A 27,355-nucleotide genomic window follows, 5' to 3' on the forward strand; every position below is an offset into this window, starting at 1 on the left:
GCTTCTAGCACGCATAAGCGAGCCACACTGTGAGCCTGATTGATAATCTTAAATTGGTTTCAGTGTAATTCTTAGCACAGTCAGGATTGTTGTCCAATTGTGGAATCACATCTAACATTGGACACGTTTTGGGTTTTGCAAGCACAGGCTGGTCGGATATGATCTCTACTTTGCCTGTTGCGAACAGCCGAAGGGATGTGCTGTTTGACACAATCTGTCAGTCGTTGGCCTATATACCTAGCATCATACCGGCACTGAAATTCATATACCACGATACTCATATATATGGTAGGCAGAATGTCTTTTTGGCTTGATGACAATTTCCTGTCAGTGGAGAATACCACCCATGCTGCTACTGTATAGTAACAGCATGAACTGGCTAGCTTCACGTGTTGCACAAATTGTTGAGATACCTTACCCTTCCAGGGTAATCTGAGGTAGACTGAGCAGTTTTCAGGACCAAAAGCGGCAGTCCTAGGCCCATGAGTTTGCGCGACATACAGCGAGCAATGATCTGATCAGGGTAGCCATTTTCCGCAGAATAGTTTTCATGTGCCCTATTTCAGCGTCAAGTTTGCATGTGAACAACTGACTCAGACCCGATTTTCGCGGTTGCCAATAAGACCAATCTCATAGCGCATGGAACTGTAGGAATTCCAATGCGTATACTGACCAGTGAAGGTGGGCATGTTGTAGACAGTTGTAGAGAACATCATCTTTCTATTGCTTTCTCCCTCACATGCCCATCTAACTTTCCCTTAAATTCATCTAGGTCGTTCATTTTAACAATTCCTTATGGTAGCATGCTCCATATTCTAACAGCTCTAAATTTCCTGCTGAATTTATTAGTGTCTATATTTATGGACCCTAGCTCTGGTCTCCCCACAAGTGGAAACATGGGCTGAATCTTCCGAAGAATAGCAATCGCTGTGGGATTTCCACTTTGCACTGATTTACTTACCTAACACCGGAGCTCCACATTTGGAGTTTCACATTTGTCAACTGGACTTCCAAACCGGGCCTCCCCAAAAACACGGAGTGTACCTGCTCTAGGAGTCCTTCCTTCAAAGAGCAGGAGTGTTGGGGGGAAGCCAAGCCACACCATGTCCCCTTTTTACAGCATATTCATAAGTTTAAAGGTCCCAAAGCCACTTTGAGAAGCTACAGAGAGAAGATAAGTGGGTGAAGGGTAGGGTGGTGGGGAGTGGTCATCAGGGGCCCAGTGGGGTGTCAGAAGGTTGGGGGAGGGGAGGTGGTAGTCAGTAAGTTTGGGGTGGTGGGGGGGAGGGGGGAGAGAAATAGTCAGGTGGTTTACTTGGGGGCCCAGTGGGGTGTCAGAAGGTTGGGGGAGGGGAGGTGGTAGTCAGTAAGTTTGGGGTGGTGGGGGGGAGGGGGGAGAGAAATAGTCAGGTGGTTTACTTGGGGGGAGAAAAACAAGAGGGTCAGATATGGTTACCCAGGAGTTAGAGCTGGTTTCAATCCTTTTCCTGGTTAACTATTCTGGTAAGTAAGTTGGAACCATTTAAAGTCTCTGATTTTAACTCAGTTTCAGACGCAGGTGAATTGCCCACCGGAAGTCCAAATCTCCCATGCAATTCCATGTAGTCAGTGCAAGGGGACTTCTGAGGGATCCCCCAAGGCTCGAGGGGTTACATCCGGGAGCAGAGGTTCTGGGCCATTATCATCATATCTATCCTATCAAATCCTTCCATGATTTTAAAGACTTCAAGTAACCCCTTCATCTACTTCCAGAGGAAGGAATTCCTGACTGTTCAACCTTCCCTTATAGGCATAACCTTTCAGGTCATGTCCATATCTACCTGCCCTCAAAAGGTGGTGGTGAGCCATGTCTTGAGCCCCTGCAGTCCATTCGGTGTATGTACACTTACAGTGCTGTTAGGAAGTTCCAGGATTTTGTTCCAGCAACAGTAAAAGAACAATAATATGGTTCCAAGTCAGGCTTTGGAAAGGGTGGGGGGGGGGTGACAATTCAAGCGGTGGTGTTGCCATGTACCTGTTGCCCTTGTCCTTCTAAGTGGTAGAGGTCACAGGTTTGGAAGTTGCCGTTGAAAAAGCATTGATGAGTTGCTGCAGTGCATCTTTTATATAGTGCATACTACTGACACTCTGTGTTGGTAGTGAAGGGAGTGAATTTTAAAGGTGATAGATGGGATGCCAATCAAGTGGGCTATTTTGTCCTGGATGGTGTCAAGGTTCTTGGCACTGTTGGAGCCACACTCATGCATGCAAATGGAGAGTGTTCTATCACACTCCTGACTTGTGCCTTGTAGAAGGTAGACAGTAAGTTACTTGCCTCAGAATTCACAACTTTTGTTTATGTATATTGTATGGCTGGTTCAGTTCAGTTTCTAGTCAATGGTAACCCCCAGGATGCAGACAGTGGAGGAATAAGCAATGGTAACGGCATTGAATGTCATGGGGAGATGGTTGGATTTTCTCATATGAATGCAGGCGTAGTCAGCCCAATCTCTCCTCATACAACAATCTTGCCATCCCAGGAATCAGTCTGGTGAGCCTTCACTGCACTCTCTCTATGGCAAGTGTATTCTCTCTTAGGTAAGGAGACCAAAACTGTACACAATACTCCAGGTGTGGTCTCATCAAGGTCCTGTACAACTGCAGTAAGACATCCTTGCTCCTGTACTCAAATCCTCTTGCAATGAAGGCCAACAGACCATTTACCGCCTTAACTGCTTGCTGCACCTGCATGCTTGCTTTCAGTGACTGGTGTACAAGGACACCCAGGCCCCTTTGTACATCAACATTTCCCAATCTATCACCATTTAAATAATACTTTGCCATTCTGTTTTACCTACCGAAGTGGATAACTTCACACTTATCCACATTATATTGCATCTGCCATTTATTTGTCCACGCAACCTGTCCTAATTGCCTTGAAGCCTCTCAACACCCTCCTCACTGATCAAATTTCCAAGTTTCATGTTGTCAGTAAACTTGGAAATATTACATTTGGTTCCCTCATCCAAATCATTGATATATATTGTGAATAGATGGGGCCCAAGCACTGATCCCTGCTGTACCCTATTAGTCACCGCCACTCCAAAAAAAAAGACCCATTTATTCCCACACCGTTTCCTGTCTACTAACCAATTCTCAATTCATGCCAATATATTACCCCCAATCCCATGCACTTTAATTTTACACACTAAACTGTTATGTGGGACTTTATCAAAAGCTTTCTGAAAATCCAAATACACCACATCCACTGTGTCTCCCATATCTATTCTGATAGTTATGTCCTCAAAAAACTCCAGGTTTGTCAAACATAATTTTGCTTTCATGAATCCATGTTGACTTTGTCTAGCCCTGTTGATATTTTCTAATTGTCCTGTTATCATCCTTTATATCAGACTCTAGCATTTTCCCTACTATTGATGTTCGGCTAACTGGTCTGTAATTCGCTGTTTTTTCCCTCCCTCCTTTTTAAATAGTGGGGTTACATTTCCCACCCTCCAATCTGCCAGGACTGTTCCAGAATCTACAGAATTTTAGAAGATAACAACCAATGCATCCACTATTTCCATGGTCACCTCTTTTAGTACCCTGCGATGTAGATTATCAGGCCCTGGGGATTTATTGGCTTTCTGTCCCATTAATTTCTCCAGCACTATTTGTTTTAGGAATACTAATTTCCTTCAACTCCTCTTTCTCACTGGACCCTTGGTTCCCTAGCATTTCTGGGAAGTTATTTGTGTTTTCCTCTGTAAAGACAGAACTAAAGTAGTTGTTAATTGTTCTGCCATTTCCTTATTCTCTATTATAGATTCTTCTGTAAGGGAGAATTATAAGGGACCTACATTTGTCTTCACTAATCTTTTTATTTTTACACATTCATAGAAGCTTTTACAGCCTGCTTTTATGTTCCTTGCAAGTTTACTCTCACACTCTATTTTCTCCCTCTTAATCAATCTCTTGGTCCTCGTTTGCGGAATTCTAACTGCTCCCAATCCTCAGGCTTGCTACTTTTTCTAGCAGATTTATATGACTCTTCTTTGAATCTAATACTACCCTTAATTTTCTTTTTATATTAGCCATGGTTGGGCTGCTTTTCCTGTTGTGTTTTTGCAAGATGGAGGGTAGATTAAAATTCAAGTGACAAATGGCAACATGTTAATAATGAGAAAATTACAGAGACAAAAGATGAGTCAGAGGAGGTGAAAATGGTTACAACAGAACAAGCAAGTAGGAAGGAAGCATACAAAATCTGGCATGGAGAAGCTTCCAGGGTCCAGAAATGTGACAGAAGGAAGGCAAGAAGGCAGGGCCCCAGGGGTGAGGAGTCAGGACACAAAGCTAGCAAAGGAAAATGAAATGGCGAGGGCTATTGCTCCCGAATGTTATCCATGATTATCACAGGGTTTGGAAGGTCCTGTTGAAGGAGCCTTGGTGAATTCCTGTTGTTATGAGAGGCGCGAATGTTTGGAGAATGCATATTTAAAATAAAATACAGATTGCACCATAAAGATAGGTTTTCTTTCTTCATTTTCATTCTTCAAACACGAGATTAATGCAGTAAATTTGTATGACAAGGAGGGAGATCTTTGCAGAACAGTGGAGGTCCCAGTTGCCAGATCATTTACCAACAACAGAATTATCCATGTCTACCAAACTGGACAGAATGCAAGATCAAATAGAGATGATCAACGACCAGTGCCTTGAATGTGACCTTGAGTTAAAACCAAGAGTGCATTCTTCCAAAAAGCCAGAATCGGAGTTTAAGTCAAAATTGCGTTGAAGTTCCAAAAACAAATATAGCAGCTGGTGGAGGCTATGTTTAAATCCCAATTTCAGACAAAAAGCTGTCAACTAGAAAGCAAATTCCATATTATCTTCATCAAATATATGTTCTATAAACATGATGCAAAGAAAACAGCCTGAAATGTTAATGGTCTGTCTCTCCATGGATGCTGCTTGACCTGAGTATTTCTAGTATATTCTGTTTAAAATACCTCTCTTAACCCGATGAACATAAATGGAACCAGATTTATGTTGTTGGATAGGATATGTGAAAAAAATTTCAAAAACCAGAATGAACCTATCAAAAAAGCTGTCTTTGAATGCATGCCATTAAATCAATTTCTTCCACTTTGCAATCAGTGAATGATTTACACAAAGACTAGCAATGGTGAACTTAAGCCTAACAGAACCATAGCAAAACGCAGAAAGAGCCCATTCAGCCCATCGTGTCTGTACCAGCCAAAAAAGTAAAGAGCCGTTCATTTTTAATCCCATTTTCCAGCACCTGGTCCATAGTCTTGTGGGTTACAGCACCTCAGGTGCAGATCCAGGTACCTTTTAAATGGGTTGAGCGTTTCAGCCTCAACCACCAATTTAGGCAATGAATTCCAGATGCCCACCACCTCTGGGTGAAAAGATTTTTCCTCATGTCCCCTATAATCCTTCTACCGATCACCTAAAATCTATGCCCCTTGGTAGTTGACTCCTCAGCTAGAGGAAACAGGTCTTTCCTGTCTACTCTATCTAGGCATCTCATAATTTTGCACATTAGTTAGGTCACCCCTCAGCCACCTCTGTTCTAAGGAAAACAACCCTGGCCTATCCAATCTTTCCTCACTGCTGCAATTTTCATGCCCTGGCAGCATTCTTGTGAATCTCCTCTGCACTCTTCCCAGAGTAATTATGTCCTTCCTGTATTATGGTAACCAGAACTGCACAAAGTTTCAGCTGTGGCCTAACCAACGTTTTACAGTTTCATCGATGCATCCCTGCTTTTGTATTCAATACCTCGCCCAATAAGGGAAAGCATTCTATATGCTTTCTTTACCACCTTATCCACCTGTCCCTTCACCTTCAGGGACATGCACTCCAAGGTCTCTCACTTCTTCAAGCCCTCTCAATATCCTCCTGTTTAATGTGCATTCCCTTGCTTTGTTTGCCTTCTCCAAATGCATTACCTCATAATTTTCCAGATTGAATCCATTTGCCACTTTTCTGCCCACTCAACCAAACCAATGATATCAATTTGGAGACAAGTTATCCTCTTCACTATAAACTACATGACCAATTTTTGTGTCATCTGCAAATTTCCCAATCATGCATCTCACATTTAAGTCCAAATCATTAATAGTACAACAAACAGCAAGGGTCCCAACCCTGAGCCCTTGGAACGCCACTGGAAAGTTTCCATTCACAAAAACATCCAGCAACCATTACCCTTTGTTTCCTGTCACTGAACCAATTTTGGATTCAACTCTCCACCTTCCCTTGTATCCCATGGGATCTCACTTTTTGACCAGTCTGCCATATGGAATCGTGTCAAATGCCTTACTAAAATCCATGTAGACAACATTCACTACACTACCCTCATCAATCTTCCTGGTTACTTCCTCAAAAAATTCTATTAAGTTAGCAAGGCACGATCCTCCCCTAACAAAACCATGCTGGCCATCCCTGATCAATCCGTGCCTTTCTAAGTGACAGTTTATCCTGTGTGTCAGAATTGTTTCCAATAATTTACCCACCACCAAAGACAGACTGACTGGCCTATAATTTTCTGGCCCATCTCTCACACCCTTTTTAAATATTGGTACCTCCAATCCTGATACCTTGACTGTATCTAGTGGGGATCAGAAAATGACACTTGGAGCATATTTCCTCCCTGGCATCCTTTAACAATCTGGGATATAATCCATCCAGTCCCAGTGATTTATCCACTTTCAAGGATGTCAGTACCTCCAGTACTTCCTCTCTCACTATGCTAATTTTATCTAATATTTCACATACCTCCTCTTTAACTAGAGTGCCTGCATCATCCCTCTCCTTAGTGAAGACAGAGATGAAGTACTCATTGAGAACCCTACCCACATCGTCAGCATCAACGCACAAGTTACCATGCACATCTCTGTTAGGCCCTACCTTTCCTTAGTTATTCTCTTGCTCTTGATGTACCGGTAAAACATCTTTGAATTTTCTTTGATTTTACGTGCCAATATTTCCCATGTTCTCCCTTTGCTTTCCCAATTTCTTTTTTTACTTCACCCCTGTACTTTATATACTCCCCTAGGCTTTCTATAGCATTAAAGATTTTGTGACTGTCATAAGCTCTCTTTTTCCGTTTTATTTTAATCATTCTCTCTGAAGCAAGTTGGCAACGGGGAAACAATTCCAGCTGTAGGGCCCATAATGATAGGCGAGAGCAGGGCTATCCTTTGGCGTAGTGAAATCGAAAGAAAGGGACTTGCCTTTATACAATCCCTTTCACGATCACAGGACATCCTAAAGTGTTTCATAGCCAATTTGACACTTCAAAGTGTAGTCTCTGTTGTAATGCAGAAAATACAGCAGCCAGTTTGCAGTTTGTGTACAAGCAAGCTTCCACAATGTGATAATGACCAGGTAATTTGTTTATGTGAAATTGAGGGATAAATATTGGCCAGTATAGTGGATTAACTCCCTGCTCTTCTTCAAAATAGTGCCAAGGGATCTTATACATCCACTTGAGGAGGAAATAGAAATCTTGGTTTAACTTTTCATCCAAAAGACAGCAACTCCAACAGTGCAGTGTTCCTTAATACCACATTGGAGTGTCAGCTTGATTTTTGTGCTCATGTCCTCGAATGGAACTTGTACCCACAACCTTCTAAGAGACAAAAGTGCTCCCAGCTGAGCTAAAGCTGACATACAATTGGGCAGACATAGCTAGATGTCCAAAACTATCATTTGTGAGGTTAGCATGAGTTTATCAGAATCAGCCTTCATCCTTCCATCCTGATTTTTGTAACCCTGGAGATTAGGGAAAATAAAAAAAATCACACCGAGCGAATGAGAGAACGTCCCATCCCAATCCTGATACCTACACAGCAATTCAGCTTAAGCAAGGAAACTGGTCCAATGTCATCTAACCTAAGTTTTTTTTAAAACATGTACAGTAGCTTTGCATCACTGAATTGCCAGGTGACTAAGAACGATTCAAATCTCAGCCAGATGTTGTGCCAAGTATGTGTACCAAAAGTGGCAGCAGAATGGGATAAGAAAAATAGGAAGACATAGAACATGCCAAAATAGTTACATACTGGACAACTGCTATGCTGTCTGTCCAAAAAGCAGTGTCTTGCCCTACATAAGACAGTTTCAACATGTCTAAAGGCCAACTGTAGAGCTGAAAGCTTGAACTGGTTGATTATGCATGACAAACTCCACTTTAATTCACCAGTTTATGAACTTTGCTTTCCTGAATAGTCTCCACGTGTAAATGAAAGCAGCATTCTGAGGAAGTGAAGCTATAGCAGAACCTTATACCATCTTGAATTCCCTGGTGTCCTTGGCTGATATTGTCCCGCACCCAAGCACCATCCTAAATTATATTCTCAAATTTGTGAACAGGGCTTGATCCCACAACCTTTTGACTTGGAGGCGAGAGTGCAACTACAGCATGACCAATGAATGAATTGATGCTGCATGGGTAGGGCTACTTTTGGGCCCCATTTACATTCAGGTGGTAAGAACTGCATTGGACTGGAATGATGTACATGCTTTCCCAACAGAAGCCACGAAAGAGCTAATGCTAATGTTGCTACTACACAGATCTGTAGAATGAATAAGAAAGTCCCCACTCAGAAGCATAATCCTGTGTTTAAACTGTGTTAAGGCTCTGTGAACAGCATTTATACATAGAGGTTACAACATGGAAACAGGTTATTCCTGAAGGAAAGAGACATTATATGATAAAACTTTGTTGGTTGTTTCTTATTTGTGTCATCAGGCTACTGGGTGGAATATACTGGAAGCCCAATTCCCCCCACGTGCTAGAAAATCAGTGGTGCTCAACTGCTTCCGCCAAAGTAGCAAGAGTGCTAACAGTATCCCCCCCCCCTGCCCCCCCCCCCACACACACACACCCAAAGTGGGTTAGAAGACAAACATTAATGAAATAGCAGTAACCTGGTATAGGGAAAAACAGTAATTATGCTTTTGTGCATCCTCTTGCAGTCAAGTGTCCTGTTAAATTTGGTACATGCGAGACAAATGTGACAGGTTACTTTTATAGCAGGGGCAATTTTTAGATCTTTTTTGTTTGTCAGGAACTATAAAGTCTAACTGTATTAATGGAGGGATTCAAGCTTCTAATCTAGCTGGAGGTAGATATTGTTGCAGTGGCCAAGTGCGAACAGTACGGGCTGTTTCAGACTAGTACACTTCCAATTAGTTTTTCAACTAAGTTTTGAAATTTGGAGGTTTCACTAGTGACATCTAGTGTAAGCAACACGCCAGTAAAATTTTCCCTAATAGTAAAACTTAAATAAAATTATTAAAAATTCAAATAATGAAAGGATTCTATATAATATAAAAACAAAAAATTCTGGAAAAAACTCAGCAGGTCTGGCAGCACCTGTGGAGAGGAAAACAGAGTTAATGTTTCGAGTCCATATGACTCGAGAGCTTTTTTGCTTTTATATAAAAATAAGGATGAGCTTTAAAGGCAAACTCACAAAGAAATAAATACTTTCATGAAAGGGGAAGTGACGACAGTGGAATGTAACAAGGAACAAATACTGTTGTGATGTGGGGCGAAAAACTGCTGCTTCACCATGCATTTCACCTAAGTTGCGCAGGGACATGGCATTTATCAGATGAAATCAGAACGTGACAACCGTAAGAGTGAGCACTGCCACTTGGTAGCTGTGTATTTATCAACAGCATTGATCAAGCCCTGCTTCAACTCCAGCAATTTGTGGTGGATCGAATTTTACTTGCACAAGGTTAAAAACTTAGTGCCGGGTTAATATTCAAACTTCAATTTTAGATGGTACAAAAACAAAATTCAGACCTTGAAACATGTACTGGTTACCAATTACATAAATGATACTACAATACCAAAAATGTGTCTTAACAAAGAAATAGCTGCAACTAAAAATGCTCTATAAACAGCTTAGAAGAAAACCCAACATGCCTTCCATAGCAACAGTTGGACAAAAAAATGGCTAATCTGGTTCACATTCTACTTTGTTAGTTGCATAATACAGCGATAATGGAATTGATAATTAATCAGTGTACAACAGACCCATAAACGAGCTAAGGAAAATTTTAGTGGTGAAGGGTTTTCGTAACCATAGGTCCAGTCACCCTTTCTTCCCAAGCTTGCTTTTTTTTGCCACAATGTCTCCAAGTATTCATATTTTCCACCAACATCTTGATGCTCTGTTTGACACTATACCCTCAGATGATAGGAATGAGGTGAGCCAAGTGAATCAAGTGTCAAGTAGAACATTTAGGGGACAGTAATCATTGTATAAGGTTTAGGCTGGCTATGGAAAGGGACAAGGAGCAGTCCAGAATAAGAATTAACTGGGGGAGGGCCAACTTCAATGGGGTAAGGAGGATCTAACCCAGATAAATTGGAAGTAAAAGTTGGCAGGCAAAATGGTAACTGAGCAAAAGGCTGCTTTACACAGATGGGTCAGGCACAGTCAAGGTATATTCCCATGATGGGGAAAGGTAGGGCAAACAAATCCATAGCTCCCCGGATGACAAAGAGATAGAGATTAAGAAGGAAAAAAAAGTGTTTATGACAGATGTCAGGTGCACAATACAACCAAGAACCAGGCTGCATATAGAGGGGGAGTGAAAAAGCAAATAACAGAAGCTAAGAGAGAGCATGGAAAGAGACTGGCAGCTAATATAATAGGAAATTCAAAAGTCTCTTATCGATGTTTAAATAACAAAAGGGTGGTAAAAGTAGTAGTAGGGCCAATTAGGAAGCATAAAGGGGATGTACGCATGGAGGTAGGGGACAAAGCTGAGGTATTAACTAAATACTTTGCCTCTGTCTTAAGCAAGGAAGATGCTGCTATGCAGGTCATGGTGAAAAGCGGGGTAATTCAGGCACTGGAGGGTTTGAAATTGATAAGGATAGGATAGGCTGTCTGTACATAAAAGTTGATAAGGGACCAGGACTGGATGAGATGCATCCAAGGATACTGAGGGAAGTGAGAAGGGAAACTGGCACTGGCCATAATTTTCCAGTCTTCCTTCAATTCAGGGGTGGAGCCAGAGGATTGGAGAATTGCAAATGTTACAACCTTTTTTAAACAATGGTGTAAAGATGAGCCCAGCAACTACAGGTCAGTCAGTTTAATTTCAGTGGTGGGGAAGCTTTTAGAAACTATAGTTTGGGGCAAATTGAATAGTCCCTTGGGCAAATGTGGGTTATTTAAGGATAGCCAGCAAGAATGTGTTACAGGCAACTCATGTTAACTAACCTGTTTGAGTTTTTTTGAAGAGGTAACAGAGAGGGTTGAGGAGGTTAATGCCATTGTTGTGGTGGACTTCCAGACGGTGTTTAATAAATTGCTGCACAACAGACTTGTGAACAAAGTTACAGTTCATGGAATAGAAGGGGCAATGGCAACATGGATCTGAAATTGGCTGAATGATAGGAAACAGTGCAGTGGTTAATGGATGTCTTTAGGACTGCAAAAAGATTTGTAGTGGAACACCCCAGGGGCTGGTGTTAAGACCCTTGCTTTTCCTGATTTTTATATATATAAGTAAATGATCTAGACCTTGGTGTACAGGGCACAATTTCAAAACTTATAGACGATAAGAAACTTGAAAGCATTGTGAACTGTGAGGAGGATAGTGTAGAACTTCAAAAGTACATAGGTGGGTTGGTAGAATGGGCTGATGTGCAGATAAAGTTTAATGCACAGAAGTGTGAAGTGATTCATTTTGGTAGGAAGAACACAGAAATAAAAAATAAAGGGCGCAATTCTAGAGGGAGTGCAAGAGCAAAGCAACCTGGGTGTATACATACATAAGTCATTGAAGATGGCAGGACAGCTTGAGAGAACAGTTAATAAAGCATAAAGCATGCTAGGCTTATTTATAAGGGTACAGAGTACATGAGCAAAGCGGTTATGCTAAACTTGTATAAAAGTGGTTCAGCCTCAACTGGGTTTAGTTCTGGGTGCCATACTTGAGAGGGTACAGAAAAGATTCACAAGAATAGTACCAGGGATGAGGAACTTCAGTTACGTAGCTAGATTGGAGAAGTTAGGACTGGTTTTCTTGGAAAAGAGAAGATTAAGAGCAGATTTGATAGAGGTATTCAAAATCGTGAGGGTCTGGACAGATAGGTAGCGAAAAACTGTTCCCATTGATGGAAGGATCGAGAAAGTAATTGGCAAAAGAAGCAACAAAGATACGAGGAGGAACTTATCCATGCAGTGAGTGGTTAAGATCTGGAATGCACTGCCTGACTGTGTATTGGAGGTAGGTTCAGTCGAGGCATTGAAGAGGGGATTGGATTGACATCAGAAAAGGAAGAATGTGCAGGGATACAGGGAAGAGGCACTAGGTGAGTTGCTCATTCGGAGAGTCAACACACACACAATGGACGGAATGGCCTCCTTCTGTGTTGTAACAATTGTGATTATGGGATAGTGTCCTGCTATTTGAATTCATTTGCCAAGCAGCTCAGAATGCAGCCATCAAAAACATATATGAAGCTGGGTCAGGGTTAAACTCATTTTAAGCAGCAACAACAAACTCCTGTCTATGCACAATCTTCATGGACATTTGAGAAAGATAAGTTAAATACCATACCTGTTTTTATTCCAATGCTTAGTGCATTGCTGTAATATATATGCAAGATTAAATTTTTGGAAACTCCAAGTCCATAATTTTCCTTTACTGATAGAAGGACAGGGAGAGTGAAAGAAGGAAGCCCCCTCCATTATGGCTGATAGCAGGGGTTCCACTGTATTATTATACCTCAGCTTTAGGACCATTGGATTTATTTAAATATAAACATGGTTTATTTTAAAAGGTTATACAGTATCCATACCTTTATGTTCACTGTCTTTTATTTCTTCTGATGCAGTGAAGGAAAATGTTGGAGCACCAGTCTTTTCTTGGTTCAGATCTTTTCCAAATAATGAGCCTGATGTACCACTGTTGAAAGAAAAGCTGGATAAAGGAGGCTTTTCCACTGTTTTCCCAAAGAGGAAGCTGGTGTTTCCACTATTTCCCACTGTCGTCACAGGCTTTATTTCTGAAGTGAGTGGAATAATGTCATTGCTTTTGGCAGATGAGAATAAAGATGGTGGGGTTGTCCCCTGTGATGTTTTGGAAACACCAAATGTGTTAACAGATTGCTTTTCTGGCCTCTTGCTGCTTGTGTCACTCTCTGAACCACTGTCAGAACTGCTACCATATTTCTGCTCAATGCTTGTCAAATGCTTCTCGTAGTCCCTGAAGATTGGGGTCAAATCACAAAGTGGATTCTCATTGACATGCTTGGTGATCCAGTCTCGGACCGAACAATTCAATGCTGCTAGTTGTTTGTTGTATTCAGTGCAGCCCATTTTATTCCGAGAGTTAATTTGATTAACACCATTTGCTTTTGTACCTATTTCGCCTTTCGCCAAGGGGTTTGATGGAGGACCATTAGACAGGAAAGAACCTATAAAATAGAACAATTTAATAGGTTTTATTTCGCAATCTGAGTTTTCCAGCAGTCTTCATAGATCAGGACTTCCTCTTTCAACAGGAGCCCATTTAAAAAAATATAGAAGGCACATAACATCCATTATGTGCAAAATATAGGGTTACACACTACTTGTCTAAATAAGTAGAAACTTCCTCGCAAATACCAGATCTATTCAATGCTTTTGGATTCCCCACTCTTCAAAACACATGGCATGTAATAGTGAAATATTTCAGCAACTGTTCATTAACATGCACATGAACAAATAAATGCCTCAAGCAACAACATACAAATAATTTAATCATTTAAAAGAGTGAAGTTGAGCCCAAAATGGGTTCTACTTGGTGTTGAGATCACTTTGGTGCACTGCATATATTTGGATGCCAGCCTAAAATATGTCAAAATTTGTGTGATACCAAAGCAGGAAGTAGAGTTTAAGGCTAAAGAAAACTACAGACAGATATTGATAAAAATTGGGGGCAAATAGCTAAAAAGTGAAAGACTGAATTCAACGTCAATATGTGAAGTGATGCATTCAGTAGAAAATAAATAGCTGTAATTATATGCTGAATGAAAGTAACTTAGTCCTGTGGAAGAGCAGAAGGACTTGGAAGTTCACATAACATTTAAAAAAGCAGCACCTTAGGTTGCAAAGTCTGTTTCAAAAAAAGGCTAATTGAATTCTAGGTTTTCCCTCAACAGTATAGAAATAAAATCTAAGAGATAATGATGAGCCTATATAAAATCTGAATAAGACCTCAGAGGACGATGTCCATATTGGGCTCCACACTACAGGAAGGATAGATACTATAGAGAGGGTACAGGTTCACTAGGATGCAGTCTGGTATAAGGAAATACAAGTATGAAAAAAACCTTAAAAATCGTGATTTTCACAGATTACTGTGTGGTTTGATGGAACTGTTTAAAATTATGAAAGCATGAGAGTAGATGGAAGCAGTAATTAAAAGCCCTAGGTTGAGGAGGAATAGATACATTTAACAGTGAAAGATTTAGAAGAGGGAATCTTCTTCACACAGTTGCAAGGATGTAGAATTCATTTTCAGGGTTAGTAATTAAGGCAGAAACTATGTCAACATTCATGATTAAATTGGATAAGTGGGTGAAGGGAAAGGTCTTCAAAAGGATATAGGAACAGGGCAGCTAAATGTGATTTGAACCATTTGCTCACATGCAGGGTACATGCTGACAAAGAATGATTGCATTGAATGGCCAGTTTCCACATGTGGAAACTATAGTCAGAAAGCAATTTGCTCAAAATGCATTGGTTTAAATTAAATATAGAAATTCATAAATACAAATGATGCAACACTTGATCATCATATATTGCTCAACTTTTCAACACTACCCAATCTTAAGTGAAGAGCCCAAAGGTCTCTACATAAGCGAAGGGGGAGAGAAATAGTACATCTAGAATACATCTTTGTTAAAAAATGGACTCAGCAGTTGGTACTTGGCTCTACTTACCTACTGTATCATTTACGTCAGTAGCACAACTAAGCGCAGATGTCGAAGAGGAGGAATTGCTTCCATTGGATAACCCCTGCAAAGGTTTGAAACCAGAACCGTTTCCAAATCCTCCAAAGCCAGTATTTCCAGTTGATGAAGACAGACCAGAGAATCCTTTGAAAACTCCACCACCATCAGACTGGTACATTTTAAAAAGTAAAAGGGTTAGCATGCCATTTAAAATAACAAGATTCACCAATAACTTTTATTAAAATCAGCATTGTTTTGGGCTTCATGTGCAGAAATAATTGAAAAGCCACCCACTGGTGTTAAAGTCAATATCAAGATAGTGAACCACAGAACTTCTTTTGTTTTTTTTCCAGTTATACGCAAGCACAACTTTTTTTTTGAATAGTTAGGCTTTTGAAGTGAGCAGCCAATTAGTTATGAAAAAGTCAGATTTATTCATGTAATAATGGACAGGGGTACTAAAGTTGCACATTTAACATTTTAGCAAGACCTTTGACACACACCTGTACAAGTTACAACAGATGCTTTGTCAACCAACAAAATTTTCATTAAGAGCTTTAATCTCAAGGGATGGGTAGAAGAACAGTTGCCAAGAAGTGGCAGAAAAGTTAGCGAAAACCCCAAAGCATGCTGAAAGTTTAAATTTTCGGGAGACAGGAACTGGTAAAGTAGGATAGTTTAGAGAGAATTTGAGAGAATAATTTAGACTGAGGTTCTGCCACCATTAGTGGAGTGGAGGAATACAAAGTATGTCAGTTGGAGGGTCAAAAGGCATGAGCTAAATGACAAAACTGAAGATATTTGTTGGAATCGTGCTGGGCAAATAGCAGGAAGCCACTGCTAGTGGCTTTACGAAATATTCTCAAGTTCAACAGATTACACAATCATATGGTGCATCGCAACTGCACCAAAACAGGGTTTACACAGGCTGAGCTTCAGGGGCACTGGATAACCATCAATACTGAGGAAATTTAGCCAATTTCAGTAGTTCAGGAGTGATTAAATGGCAAAAGGGATGGTATGTAATGTGAGATAGCAATGGGACAAATAGAAGTAAAAGATGGGTCTAGGTGGTGTAAACTGGAACACAGAATCATCACCACCGTTCAAAGGGAAAATAACGAGGGCAAATTATGAACTAAAATTGCTGAACATGGGTGTTGATTATAATCTTCCTGAACAGAGCCCAAGCAGTCTTGATCCACTGCCACTCTCCTCCGCCTGACTACACTGCTCTCAGGTTGAATAACAACTCCTTTGACTCCACTTACTTTCTCCAAATAAAAGGTGTTTTTACAGAGACCCATATGACTCCTAGCTATGCCTTCTTTTTCAGGGGTTTGTTAAATAACTTTGCTCCAGTCCAACTTTGGCCCTCTGCTTTACCTCTTTTTCCCCGTACATTGATGCCTATAGCAGTGCCGTTTCCTGCTCCTCCACCACCAAACTGGAAAGGTTGAATGTTCACCCTTCCCTTCACAAAGTCTATCTCCAGCAAATCTCTTCCTCGACTTCTCTGCCTCCATTTCTAGACACCAATATCCACTATAAACTAGACTCCCACAGCTACCTTGACTCTACTTTCTCTCACCCGACTTACCAGACACTATTCCATTCACTGAGTTTCTCAGTTTCCACTGTATCTGTTGTGATGATGCCATCTTCAATAACAGCACTTCTTTCTTTTCCCTCTACTGTGGTTGGTGAGTAGGACCTTTGACCATGTCCGCTCTATTTCTCTATACTTCTGGTCTCGCCCTTGCCCTTCACTCCCAGAATCATGATAGGCCTTCACTTGCCCTTACCTTCCAACACACCAGCTTTCACGTTCAATGAATCATCCTTTACTATGTCTACCACATCCAGATTGATGCCAAACATATCTTTCCCTTCCCTTTTAACATTATAAAGCAAGTATTGCCTCTGTAACACCTTGGTCTATTCCTCAAATCATTCCGATCACCATTCCCTTCCCATACAGGGGCAGAAAACACAACTGCCTTTTAGCATCCTCCCTTCTCACCACCAAGGTTTCAAATAGATCCTGCAGGTGAAAGGGCAATTTACATATAATGCATTCACGGTTCACAATGGGTTGTCCTCTATATTGGGGGAGCAAAATACCTCCACTATCCACTTTGTTTCTTCATTTGTTCCGCTACCATCTCCTTTTGCCTTGTACCATCATCTCTTTTATCATTTAATCTCCCCTATCTTTCACCTATCACAGACCTGTCCTTTGTTCTTGCCTCCCCTCCCCCTTTCCCAGTCTCTGCACTTGCTCAAAACCTGTTACATCTTTTAACCTTTTCCAGCTCTGATGCAAGCCTGAAACGTTAACTCAGTTTTCCTTTCCACAGATGCTGCCTGCCCTGTTGAGCATTTCCAGCACTTTTTGTTTATATTTCAGATTTCCAGCAATCACAGTATTTTGCTTTTGCATTAAACTTTTTTCTTTGAATTGTTCTAGAAGTTTGCTCAAAGGTTGAGATCTTTGCTCTGGCCAGTTAAAAATATTCAGTATGAATATGAAGCAGCAGCCCAATAAAAGGACTAAGATACTGGTGCTTGTTTATGTAATTGGTATATTGAGATTTAGGATTTCAGATTTCTTCCAAGCTTCTTTGCTTTCACACATTATTTGAATTTTTGCATCTTTTGATTGATGACTGCAGACCCTGATTTGCATTGCTAAGCTGTGGAGGGATACACTTCTCATTTCAAAATGAGACACAAAAGTTTTCCCACACTTAGCAAACAAAATTGAAGAGGCTAAAAATGTCAGAGGGTGGAGAGGGCAGAAACAAAATAGCATTATGAGCATTATCTTATATAGCTTCCCCCCACTATCATTTTCCCACAAACTCTGAACTTCTCAATCTTGTTAAAATGTTTTGATTTGACTCAGTGGTTTCATAATACCTGGAAGTACCTGCAAATATGAAGCAATTGGCAAGGAGAAATCTATGAGGGCGGAATGGCTCCTGATTGCTTAGAACATATAGGAGGTGGGTAGACTCAGTGGATGCAAGGCTTTCAGACATCTGCAGAAACTCACCAAGAATCCCAACCTCTACCATCTAGGTCAAGGGCAGCAGATGCATGGGAATACCACCACCTGCAAGTTCCCTCCAAGCCACACACAATCTTGACTTGGAATTATATCTCCGTTCCTTCACTACTGATGTGTCAAAATCCTGAAACTCCTTAACAGAACTGTGGGTGATCCTACAACACAAGGACTGCAGCGGTTCAAGAAGGCATCTTGCCGCCACTTTCTCAAGGGCAACGAATGCTGGTCTAGCCAACGATGCCCAAATCCCATGAATGAATTTTTAAACATCTGAAAACGCATATTCCACATGCAGGTGGATGGCACCCAGGTTTACCTCTCCATCAACTCTCTCAACCCCTCCACTACCTCTGTATTGTCATACTGCTTGTCTGACATCTGATCCCTGGTGAGCCAAAATTTCTTCCAATTTTAAATACTGGGAAGACAGAACATATTATCTTTGGTCACCATCACAAACTTAACTCCCTCTCTCGGTCACTGTGTCAAGCCAAATTAAACTGTTCACAACATTGGCCCCAAAAACTAGCTTCTGACTCTATACCTTCTCCAAAAGCACCTCTGCAATACCAACCATCTCCAGCCCTTATCCCAGCCTATCTACTGTTGAAAATCGGTTGCTTCCAATGCTTTCCTGGCCAACCTGTCTTCTTCTGGCCTCCCATAAACTTTATCTCTCACTCAAAACTCTGCTGCTCACATCATGAGGGAATCTGTATTCTTGAGTTCACGCTGAGTGCTTTCGGGCCGAGGACTACAGCTTCTGACATGCCCGAGGCTCCAATGCAAGCGCAGCAGGGCGACAGGCCTCACATGCACGGTTTCCAGATTCCCTTTGTTGGCTCGCTCCAATGGAGCAATTTAAGGAGTTTGTCCAGAAGCCAAAAAACAAAGTGGTTCCACTTAAGCAACTGGATGGCGCCCTGACTGCAATGCGTCATGTGCTTAATGTGAATAGTAAACTACTTCGTGAACTACAACCTGAAAGAGATGGATCGGCAGTGCGCCTATGTGGGGTGCGCAGCACAAAAGCTGCTCAGTTGATTGGAGTTTTAGCACAAATTAATTAGCCCACATGCCAAGGTTAGTCAGGAGCTGAAGAAGCAGCAGCTGAAGTGCTGTTGTTAGCTCCATGCAACTGGGGCTCAGAGCAGCCCAGCAGCAGTTGATAGCTCAGTGTTGCTCGTGAAATGAAGCTGCCTGCTCCATGAAGCTGGCAATTGAGGTGAAGAGAAACCATGATGAGCAGTAGGTGATGATCAGAGAGGTGATGGTGAGGTACAGTCTGCTCAGTACAGCTGCATAGCTGAAATCATGGAAGTCATCAGGTGCTGGGGTGCAGCCTGGTCAATCCAGTAGGATGCAGTCTTGGAAGAAGAGACTGAATAACTGGGAGGTGAGTAGTCATTGGGGCAATCTGAGCTGGAGTCCAGTTGCCTGACAATTCATTGTAGGCAGAAATAGTAATAAGGCTTCCAGGCTCAGTTGGAGCAGGTTCTGAGGGAAATCGAGGGCTATATCCTCGAAAGAGAGGAGCTGAAATCCACATGGGGAAAACAGTGTTTTAAATAATTTTTGAGACTCACTGATTACTGACGTCTGGATGGGTTGCTGAAAATTCATGGGATCTGTCTTGGTTGCGTCTGCCATTTAATGTGCAGTTTGTGGTGTGTTCAACCACAGATTGCCTGTTAATTCATGTTTACCTCCTATCAATTTAATTCTGGATTTTAGGGTATAACATAGATAGTATTGACTGTTTGCTTTGTTGTCTCCTGTATAGTAAAATTTCTTCTGTTTGTTTACTGTGGAATCTTGTGGCTTTTTCTCTTAGTAAGTAACTGGCATTTCAAATTTTGTCTACTTTACAAAAGTTACTGGTACCTGATGGGATCGTAACAAAATTGCAGGTCTTGTCCAGGATCGTAACACCATCTGAGCTTGAAGCAAATCCCATCACCCTTGTACTTGTTGGCCAAAATGTACTCTGTCCATGAAGAGCCTCAATTTTACTCTTTTCATTTGGTGTTCAAATTTTAGAAACAAAAATATTTATAGCTCAGAAAGAAGCCATTTGGTTCATAGCATCCATGACAGACATGGACTTGCCTCCATGGGCTTTACTCTTCCCATTTGTGTAACCCTCCTATAACTTTTGACTTCTTGTGCAATCCTCACTTCCTTTGTCCCACCATCAATGGTTATGTCTTCGGCCAACTAGGCTGCAAGCCCTGAAATTTCCTCCTCAAAAATCTATTTTACCAGTTGCCCTTCAGATCTTTATTTAGTTCACTGGCAAATTTTGACTGATTTTGCTCCTTTAAAAGGGCTTTGGAGCATTTAACTATAATAAAGACAATGTATAAATGGAAATTGATTTAAGGGTGATGCAAGTGACATTGGAGCAAGGGGGAATACATGAGTTGGTCTTTCAAAAGGGAAAGGACTAGGGCAATGATAAAAATAAGAGGATGAGGGGAAAGGGAATGGACAATACAAAGGAAAAGGATTAGATGTGACAAGAGTAAAGAAGTGGTTAGGAAGGGAATTATAATGCTATTTTTTTTTTACAATCCCCACCCCAAATGCAGCCTGACATATCTGCCACCTCCCAGTCAAGAGAAAATGAAAGAAAAGCAAATAGGAGACAGAAACAAAGAGCTGAGGGCAGAGACGTAGGCGAACCAGAGAGAATCACCAACACAAAGACCAGAGACAGGTAAAGAAATGGCCATATTCTCCAACTTAGGGTTTGCAGTGTCTTAGGAGATCAACTAATAAGTATAATAAAGGCTGTTCATTTGTTGTTCCACAGAATAACAGATACAGCTGTGAAGCTCAATCTCCAAAGCACCAGTAAAAATCCCATAATACATTAATAAAAATGGCATTCTAATTATTCAGTCACTGCAACAATGGCATAAAGACTCCAGTAATCCTGACTCTGAGCAATTTCAGATACATGTATAGCTACATAAAATTAATTCATAAATATTCATTGCATAAATTAATTGGTTGTGATTAGTTTAATAAAGACTAAATTTTAAATCTTATACTTTTATATAACTGTTCATTTCTTAATGTCGCTATAAAATTTAATGAATTATCATTTTCACTTCAAGTTTGGTAAATCATGCTTTATTTCCAGTGTTCCTAATCACAGGTACTTGGTATTTTCAACACTGTGGGACAGCAGTCACCCATGCAGCTCTGAACCACTGGCATGGCATAAGACAATGCAGCAGATGGCAATAACACTGACAGCTTCTTTACGCTCTTAAGGACACAAAAGTGGTGAAGCATCTTTCAACTCACCATAGGCAATGCAACAGATGATCAATTAAAGATGGGAAAAATTTCTTGCATCTGCATGTTCCTTCTAGTCATTTTTAAAATTATGACTTTGTGGACACACAGTTGAAACTGCCCATGTAAAACTTGCCAGGCTTTAATTACACCCTCCAGCATACTCCATCAGCGGCAAAGTGTAGCCATAGCTTTTGGAGGGTACCCAATTCCCTCAAACACATCTGTACCATTTAGACAGCTGGACTACAGAATACCTGCATTGCTGTTTAGCTTAAAGCAGTTTGTGGTCTTAATTAAGGAATAAATACTGACCAGGACACTAGGTATAACTCCCCTGCTGCTTCAAAATAGTGCCATGGGAGCTTTCCCCTTCACACCAACCTAACCGGGCAGATGGGATAACCTTAACAAGGTTATTCAAAGTTAAGAGAAAACAACAACTAGGACTCACCACGAGAGGTGAAACTAGAGAAAAGTAGAACTGCTAGTTATCAGAGTTAGCCTGCTACTCGGAAGAAGAGGCTATATGGTTTTAAGAACAGCCGTAAACAGGCAACCTTGACAATGGTGTACCGAAAAATAGACTTCAGCACAACCTTACTAAATTTGTATTATAATCTTAAATAAAACTCAGCTAATACTGAGATAATGGTGAACATAACATGAAGATTTGTTTTGAGATGCTGTTGATTGTCATAAAAGTAGTGCTCACTTTCAATCACCAACACCAAATCTCATGATGGTGCAACTTGTATTATCCTAAATTTTGTCAAAAGTAGTAGTGTTAATATTGTGTTTGGGTTGTGCTTTGCTGCCTCAAAAAAAAATCAAATTGCACGTCATTCAATGTTGTATTGTGGGTCTGCTGTTAACAAATCGATGATACCAGTCTGGAAGATATTGATCAAAGTCCAATTTAAGACTGTGATGGGCATACATGAACCTGCTAAATAGTAAATCTTTTACTTTCTGATTCACAAATTGAGTACATGCAATATTCTCTTATGTTGTGGCACTAGACTTGCTGTTTACATTTCCTAGAAGCTGTACTCCCATTTCCAGTTACCTCACTGAAAAACTGTGCCATCAACACACAAAGGAAAAAGCTTGTATTTATGTAACACCTTTCACAACCTCAGGACATCCAAAAGTACTTTACAGCTAATGACCCATTTTTGAAGTGTGATGTAGACAAGCATAACAATTAAGTCACATACAGCAAGGTCATTTGGTAGCAGAGAACTTGAGTATTGCTGAAACTTTTCATCTTGCACTCATCAGGACAATTGCAAGAGTACCAATGTCAGGGGAAGCAACAACTTTATACTGTATGTGTGCGCTGATTGGTTGGTAAGTGGACTGATTGGTGAGAAGTTGAATGCACCAGTCAATGGTGACTGACAGTTAACTACCAAGCATTGTTTGAACTTTAAACCAGGCAGCTTGATTGATTGGTCAAGGCATTGCCCTGAGAACGAGCCAGTGAATGGTCACCACTTATTTTGTTTAGCTGAAACAGGTGCAATGTGTGTACATATTCTGTCTGCAAAGAACAGGGCCAGGTGTATTAACATATGTAGCTTCCAGAACACGCAAATGCACCATACTGCGGACAATCTTAAATTAGTTGTCAGCATAATTCTTAGCACACTTGAGGATTATTTAGCAAATATTGTCCAATTGTGGAATTACATCTGATGTTGGACACTGTTTTGAGTTTTGCAAGCAAGGGCTGGTTGAGTACGGTCTGTGCCTTGTCCGCTGCAAACACTGTTTGCTAGGAACCACCAGTCTTTGGGACATATGGCCTACATACCTAGTATCGTACTGGCACTGAAATTCATATACCACATTACTCATTTGAGATATGGGCAGAACGTCTTTTTGGCTTGACGGCAGCATCCTGTTAATGGCGAATGCCGCTTGGGTTACTACTGCATAGTAGCAGCATGAAACAGCTAGCTTCACCTGTTGCTCAAAGATTTTTGAGATAACATGCCCTTCCAGGGTAATCTGAGTTAGGCGGGGCACTTCTCAGGGCCAAAAGTAATGGCTTTAAGCCCATTCATAAGTTTGCGCATATACAGCATGAAATGATGTTTGAAATGGAGCAGTCAAATGAATTCCTTTCCTTGGTGTACCAGTTAAGGAATCTGCCAGGGATTCTCGGCCACAAGCCTACCTTCACTGGTCAATACATGCGTTGGGATTCTTACAGTTCCAATTGCTATAAGATTGGCCTTATTAGCAACCTCATAATTAGGGCCCAAGTCATTTGTTTATTATGCAAGCTTGATGTTGAAATAAGGATCTCAAAGACATCCTATGGAATAATGGCTACCCTGATCAGATCATTTCACGCTGTACATTGTGAGAGAATGGATTTTTAAAAATACTTTGGGGAATATAGTCTGTTATTCTGTAAAGAAGGTTGTGTGTTGTGTGTGTGTGCGTGAGAGATTTAATTAAGCTGGGCAAGAGCTTGATAAGAGTCAGGTTATCTGGGGGGTTGGAAGCATGATAAGGGTAGAGGTGTTAAGTATGGGGTACAAGTAAATAGGTTAGATCTAACATTTGCATTTTTAGATAAGTTGAGAGTTTGGTTTAATATCAAAGGGGAGTCAGGGGAACAAGAAACATGTTTGCATCTTGCAGGAGTTCCATAAGTAAACAGTAGTGGGGATATTATATTTTATTGACCCAAAAGCATAGACAAGATGGAAACATGAAAGGTCTTATATTTTGAAGGGTTTGAGATTCAAAGTGTGAGAACAATGGAAATGAGATGAAAGAGGAAAAAAACTTTTAAAGTTGCTGTTGAGCTGGAGCTATGGAGATAGCTAAAGCTGTATGAGCTTATAGCTAAAACTCTGGGCAGGGAGAGGATGCAGTTTGAATCACCTATACAGTCAAGCCAGAAAGGTCTTGGGCTGTAGCAAGCAGTTTTATTCTGAAGTGAATTCTATCACAGAGTGGAAAAGGATAAAAGTCATGTGGTACAGCAATTTGTCTTGTGTAATATTACTGGATTTCATAGTAGACATCTATAAAGGCGTTGCCTGGAAGGTGTTTACTTCTGGGTTTGACCAAGTAGAGTTTTGGGGAATGTTTTGCAAAACTAACCTTAATTGTGTAATTAATATTGTGTGCTTAAGTTTTCTTTTATTCTTGCACAGACCATACTCAACCAGCCTGTGCTTGCAAAACTCATAACAGTGTCCAACGTTAGATGTGATTCTGCGACTGGACAACATTTGCTAAATAATCCTCAATGTGCTAAAAATTATGCTGACAACCAATTTAAGATAGTAAGTTGGGATCGCAGTGTGGCACATTTGGGTGTACTGGAAGCTACATATATTAATACACAGGACCCTGTCCTTTCCTGTTTCAGCTAAACAAAATAACCGATAGCCATTCGGTGATTTATTCCTCAGGGCAATGCCTTGACCAGAGTCAAGCTGTCTGGTTTAAATTTCAAACAATTCTTGGCAGTTAACTATCATCATTAACTGGTGTATTCAATGCCTCTATCAATCAGAGCCCAGTTGCCAACTAATCAGCATTCTCTTCTCATATAGTATAAAGTTGTTGCTTCCCCTGACATTGGTACTCTTGTGAATATCCTGATGAATGCAAGATGAAAAGCTTTGGCAAAAGGTATTTTTTTCAGCAATATACAGCAAGGTCCCACAAAGAGCAGAGAGATAAATGACCAAATATATTTATGTTGCCATGTAAATGGTTGCTAGGGCACCACTTGAATTCCTCTGTTGATCTGCGAATATCATAAGGGCGTGTTTTATGTCCACCTGGCAGGGCTGATAGGCCTCACTTTAATGTCTCATCGAAAGAAAGCACCTCAGTGCAATAAAGCATCAGTCTGAGGCTAGGTCTTTAGTTTCTCACGATCTGGAGTACTACCACTGAGCGATGCTGGCATAGCAAGAACTAAATAAGATGTGCAGAAACAGTGCGATTTACATATCACTGTAACTTGTTGGATTGCATGGGGGTGCCTGAACAGGGGGTTGGGGCCATGTCTAATTGGGGTCCTGTGTATCTGTAATAGTTCAGCAGCCAGTAGCAGGTTGAGAATGATACAGCTGCATTCTTACTAGTATAGGGAATTTCTAAAAGGAATCCCACTCCCCTTGGAAAAATGCCAGGTTTCTGTTTTTGAGAGGGAGCAGAGATTTTTTGAAGTGTTTTTAAAATTTCAAATTAACATTAAAAAAAAACACAATAAGTATGGAGCTATGACCCGGAAGGATCCAAGAGATCAAAGTGAAGATGACTGTGAGCCATTATACTGCTACAAGCACACTACTGACAGCCTTGCTGAAACAAATTTTTCAGCAGATCAGTTTGAGAGAGGTACAACCTAAGTATATGGGAAATTTAAGCCTCATTAGCCTAAACCAAATAACTACGTGCAAAATAGCATAGCTATGAGCAAAATTGATCACCAAAACTGCAAAATTGGATTTGCGGATGAGGAAAATGCTGGATATTCAAAAAAAGTTGGAATACAATGGCGGGAAAGTGAATCAACAAAAGTAAACAGAAAAAACCTTAGGTGAAGTGAAATAGTTTAACGTGTGAAAATCAGAAACATCAAGTCTGCAGAAATAAGTTACAATTAGACAGTGGCAGTTACCACAGCATATCAGAGGCAGAATTAATGTGTGATAGCAAGTGTTGTGCAAAGAATTAGAACTAAATTGCAAAAATACTAGGCATCTAAAATAATCCAGGTTAAATTGCTACATCTGTGATCTACAAAAAGTTAGACTGTTACATGCCAGAGATATTCCTTACAACAGCAATTCTATCAAAATATTACATTATAACTCAGTCTGCATACTTTTGAAAGGTTATAGGTGGGCATATTTCATCATTTAATCAACTTAAATGCAACACCTTTTAAACAAAAGGTCTCCAACTTCCTACCACTATATAAATGTCCATAAGTTTTTTTAAAAACCTTTAAAAATTAGTTATTCTGTCCCTCATAACAGATTCAGGGTGGACAAAAATGTTACCCAAGATAGAATGCAATGTTTTTTTCAGAAGGAATAGGCTGTACTGCTCAAATCATAACACTAATATCATGCTTCAACCCAGCATGCAAGATCATTATTTTTTTTTAAGGCAAAGTACGAACATGAAGTAGGTTCACTGCAAATTGGAAACTAGTTCCTATGAATATCATACAACAACCCAAGCTGTACAGCAAGCCATGGTACATTTTGATGCTACTTGTGCAAACCTCCGAGGACAGCTATGAAGGATGGATTAAATTGCACATGCATTGCTGTGAGATATTAATACTTTTCCTGAGGCAACTACAATTTCATGTTTATGTTAAAAAATGACTACATTTGTTTCAAAGTTCAATAACTCCTATAAAAACATTAAACCCCGTGGAGGATATGTCCACGTGCTTTAAACAAAAACTATTGCATAATCACCAACAAAACAGTTATAATGCATACTGCATTGAAAAATTAACTTTGTGCTGCCAGTGGCTGATAAAAGAACTACTGCATAAAGTGTTTAATAAAAAAATGTTTAATAATCCTTTAGCTAAAATTTTAAAATGCCCTTTATTAATTGACTTTTGGCCTTCCAACACTACCATTCTCTTGCAATTTGATGCTTCGATACTTTGATTTGATGATGTTCCTATTGCTGAACTTTCATATATACAACATGTTTGCTGATTTAGAAGTCATACATTAAATGGAATTAACGCTGGGTAACGCAAAGGGAGACAAAGGTCATGAAAATGGGAAGCGGGCAGAAATCCACAAAAGCAGGTTGCTCCAAGATTTCTCCCAATTGGCAGAACAAGGCCCAGATGTACAGGATGAGGCAGAAGGGAGTCTGTGGCTGCGCCACATTTTCTCTTGTTGTTTGGTCAGTTAGGTATGCAGATTCGGGGCAATTCAAAGACAGTCTTGGGCATATTATCTTGGCAATAC

At 40.5% G+C, this 27,355-nt stretch overlaps 1 protein-coding gene across 2 annotated transcripts in view; it reads right to left on the reverse strand.

Annotated features, from left to right (window-relative positions):
* Nucleotides 1–27,355, reverse strand: part of nup50 (nucleoporin 50) — a 79,120-nt gene that overhangs the window by 22,315 nt on the left and 29,450 nt on the right. For both annotated transcript variants that reach the window (XM_078568334.1, XM_078568335.1), the window contains 2 exons: nucleotides 14,975–15,155; nucleotides 12,848–13,465 (listed from right to left, as the gene is read on the reverse strand). In XM_078568334.1, coding sequence (XP_078424460.1) covers nucleotides 12,848–13,465; nucleotides 14,975–15,155 — 799 coding nt within the window. The remainder of the gene's footprint in view (nucleotides 1–12,847; nucleotides 13,466–14,974; nucleotides 15,156–27,355) is intronic.

The sequence above is a fragment of the Cetorhinus maximus genome, chromosome 22 (assembly GCF_964194155.1).
Source record: "Cetorhinus maximus chromosome 22, sCetMax3.hap1.1, whole genome shotgun sequence".
Lineage (NCBI taxonomy): Eukaryota > Metazoa > Chordata > Chondrichthyes > Lamniformes > Cetorhinidae > Cetorhinus > Cetorhinus maximus.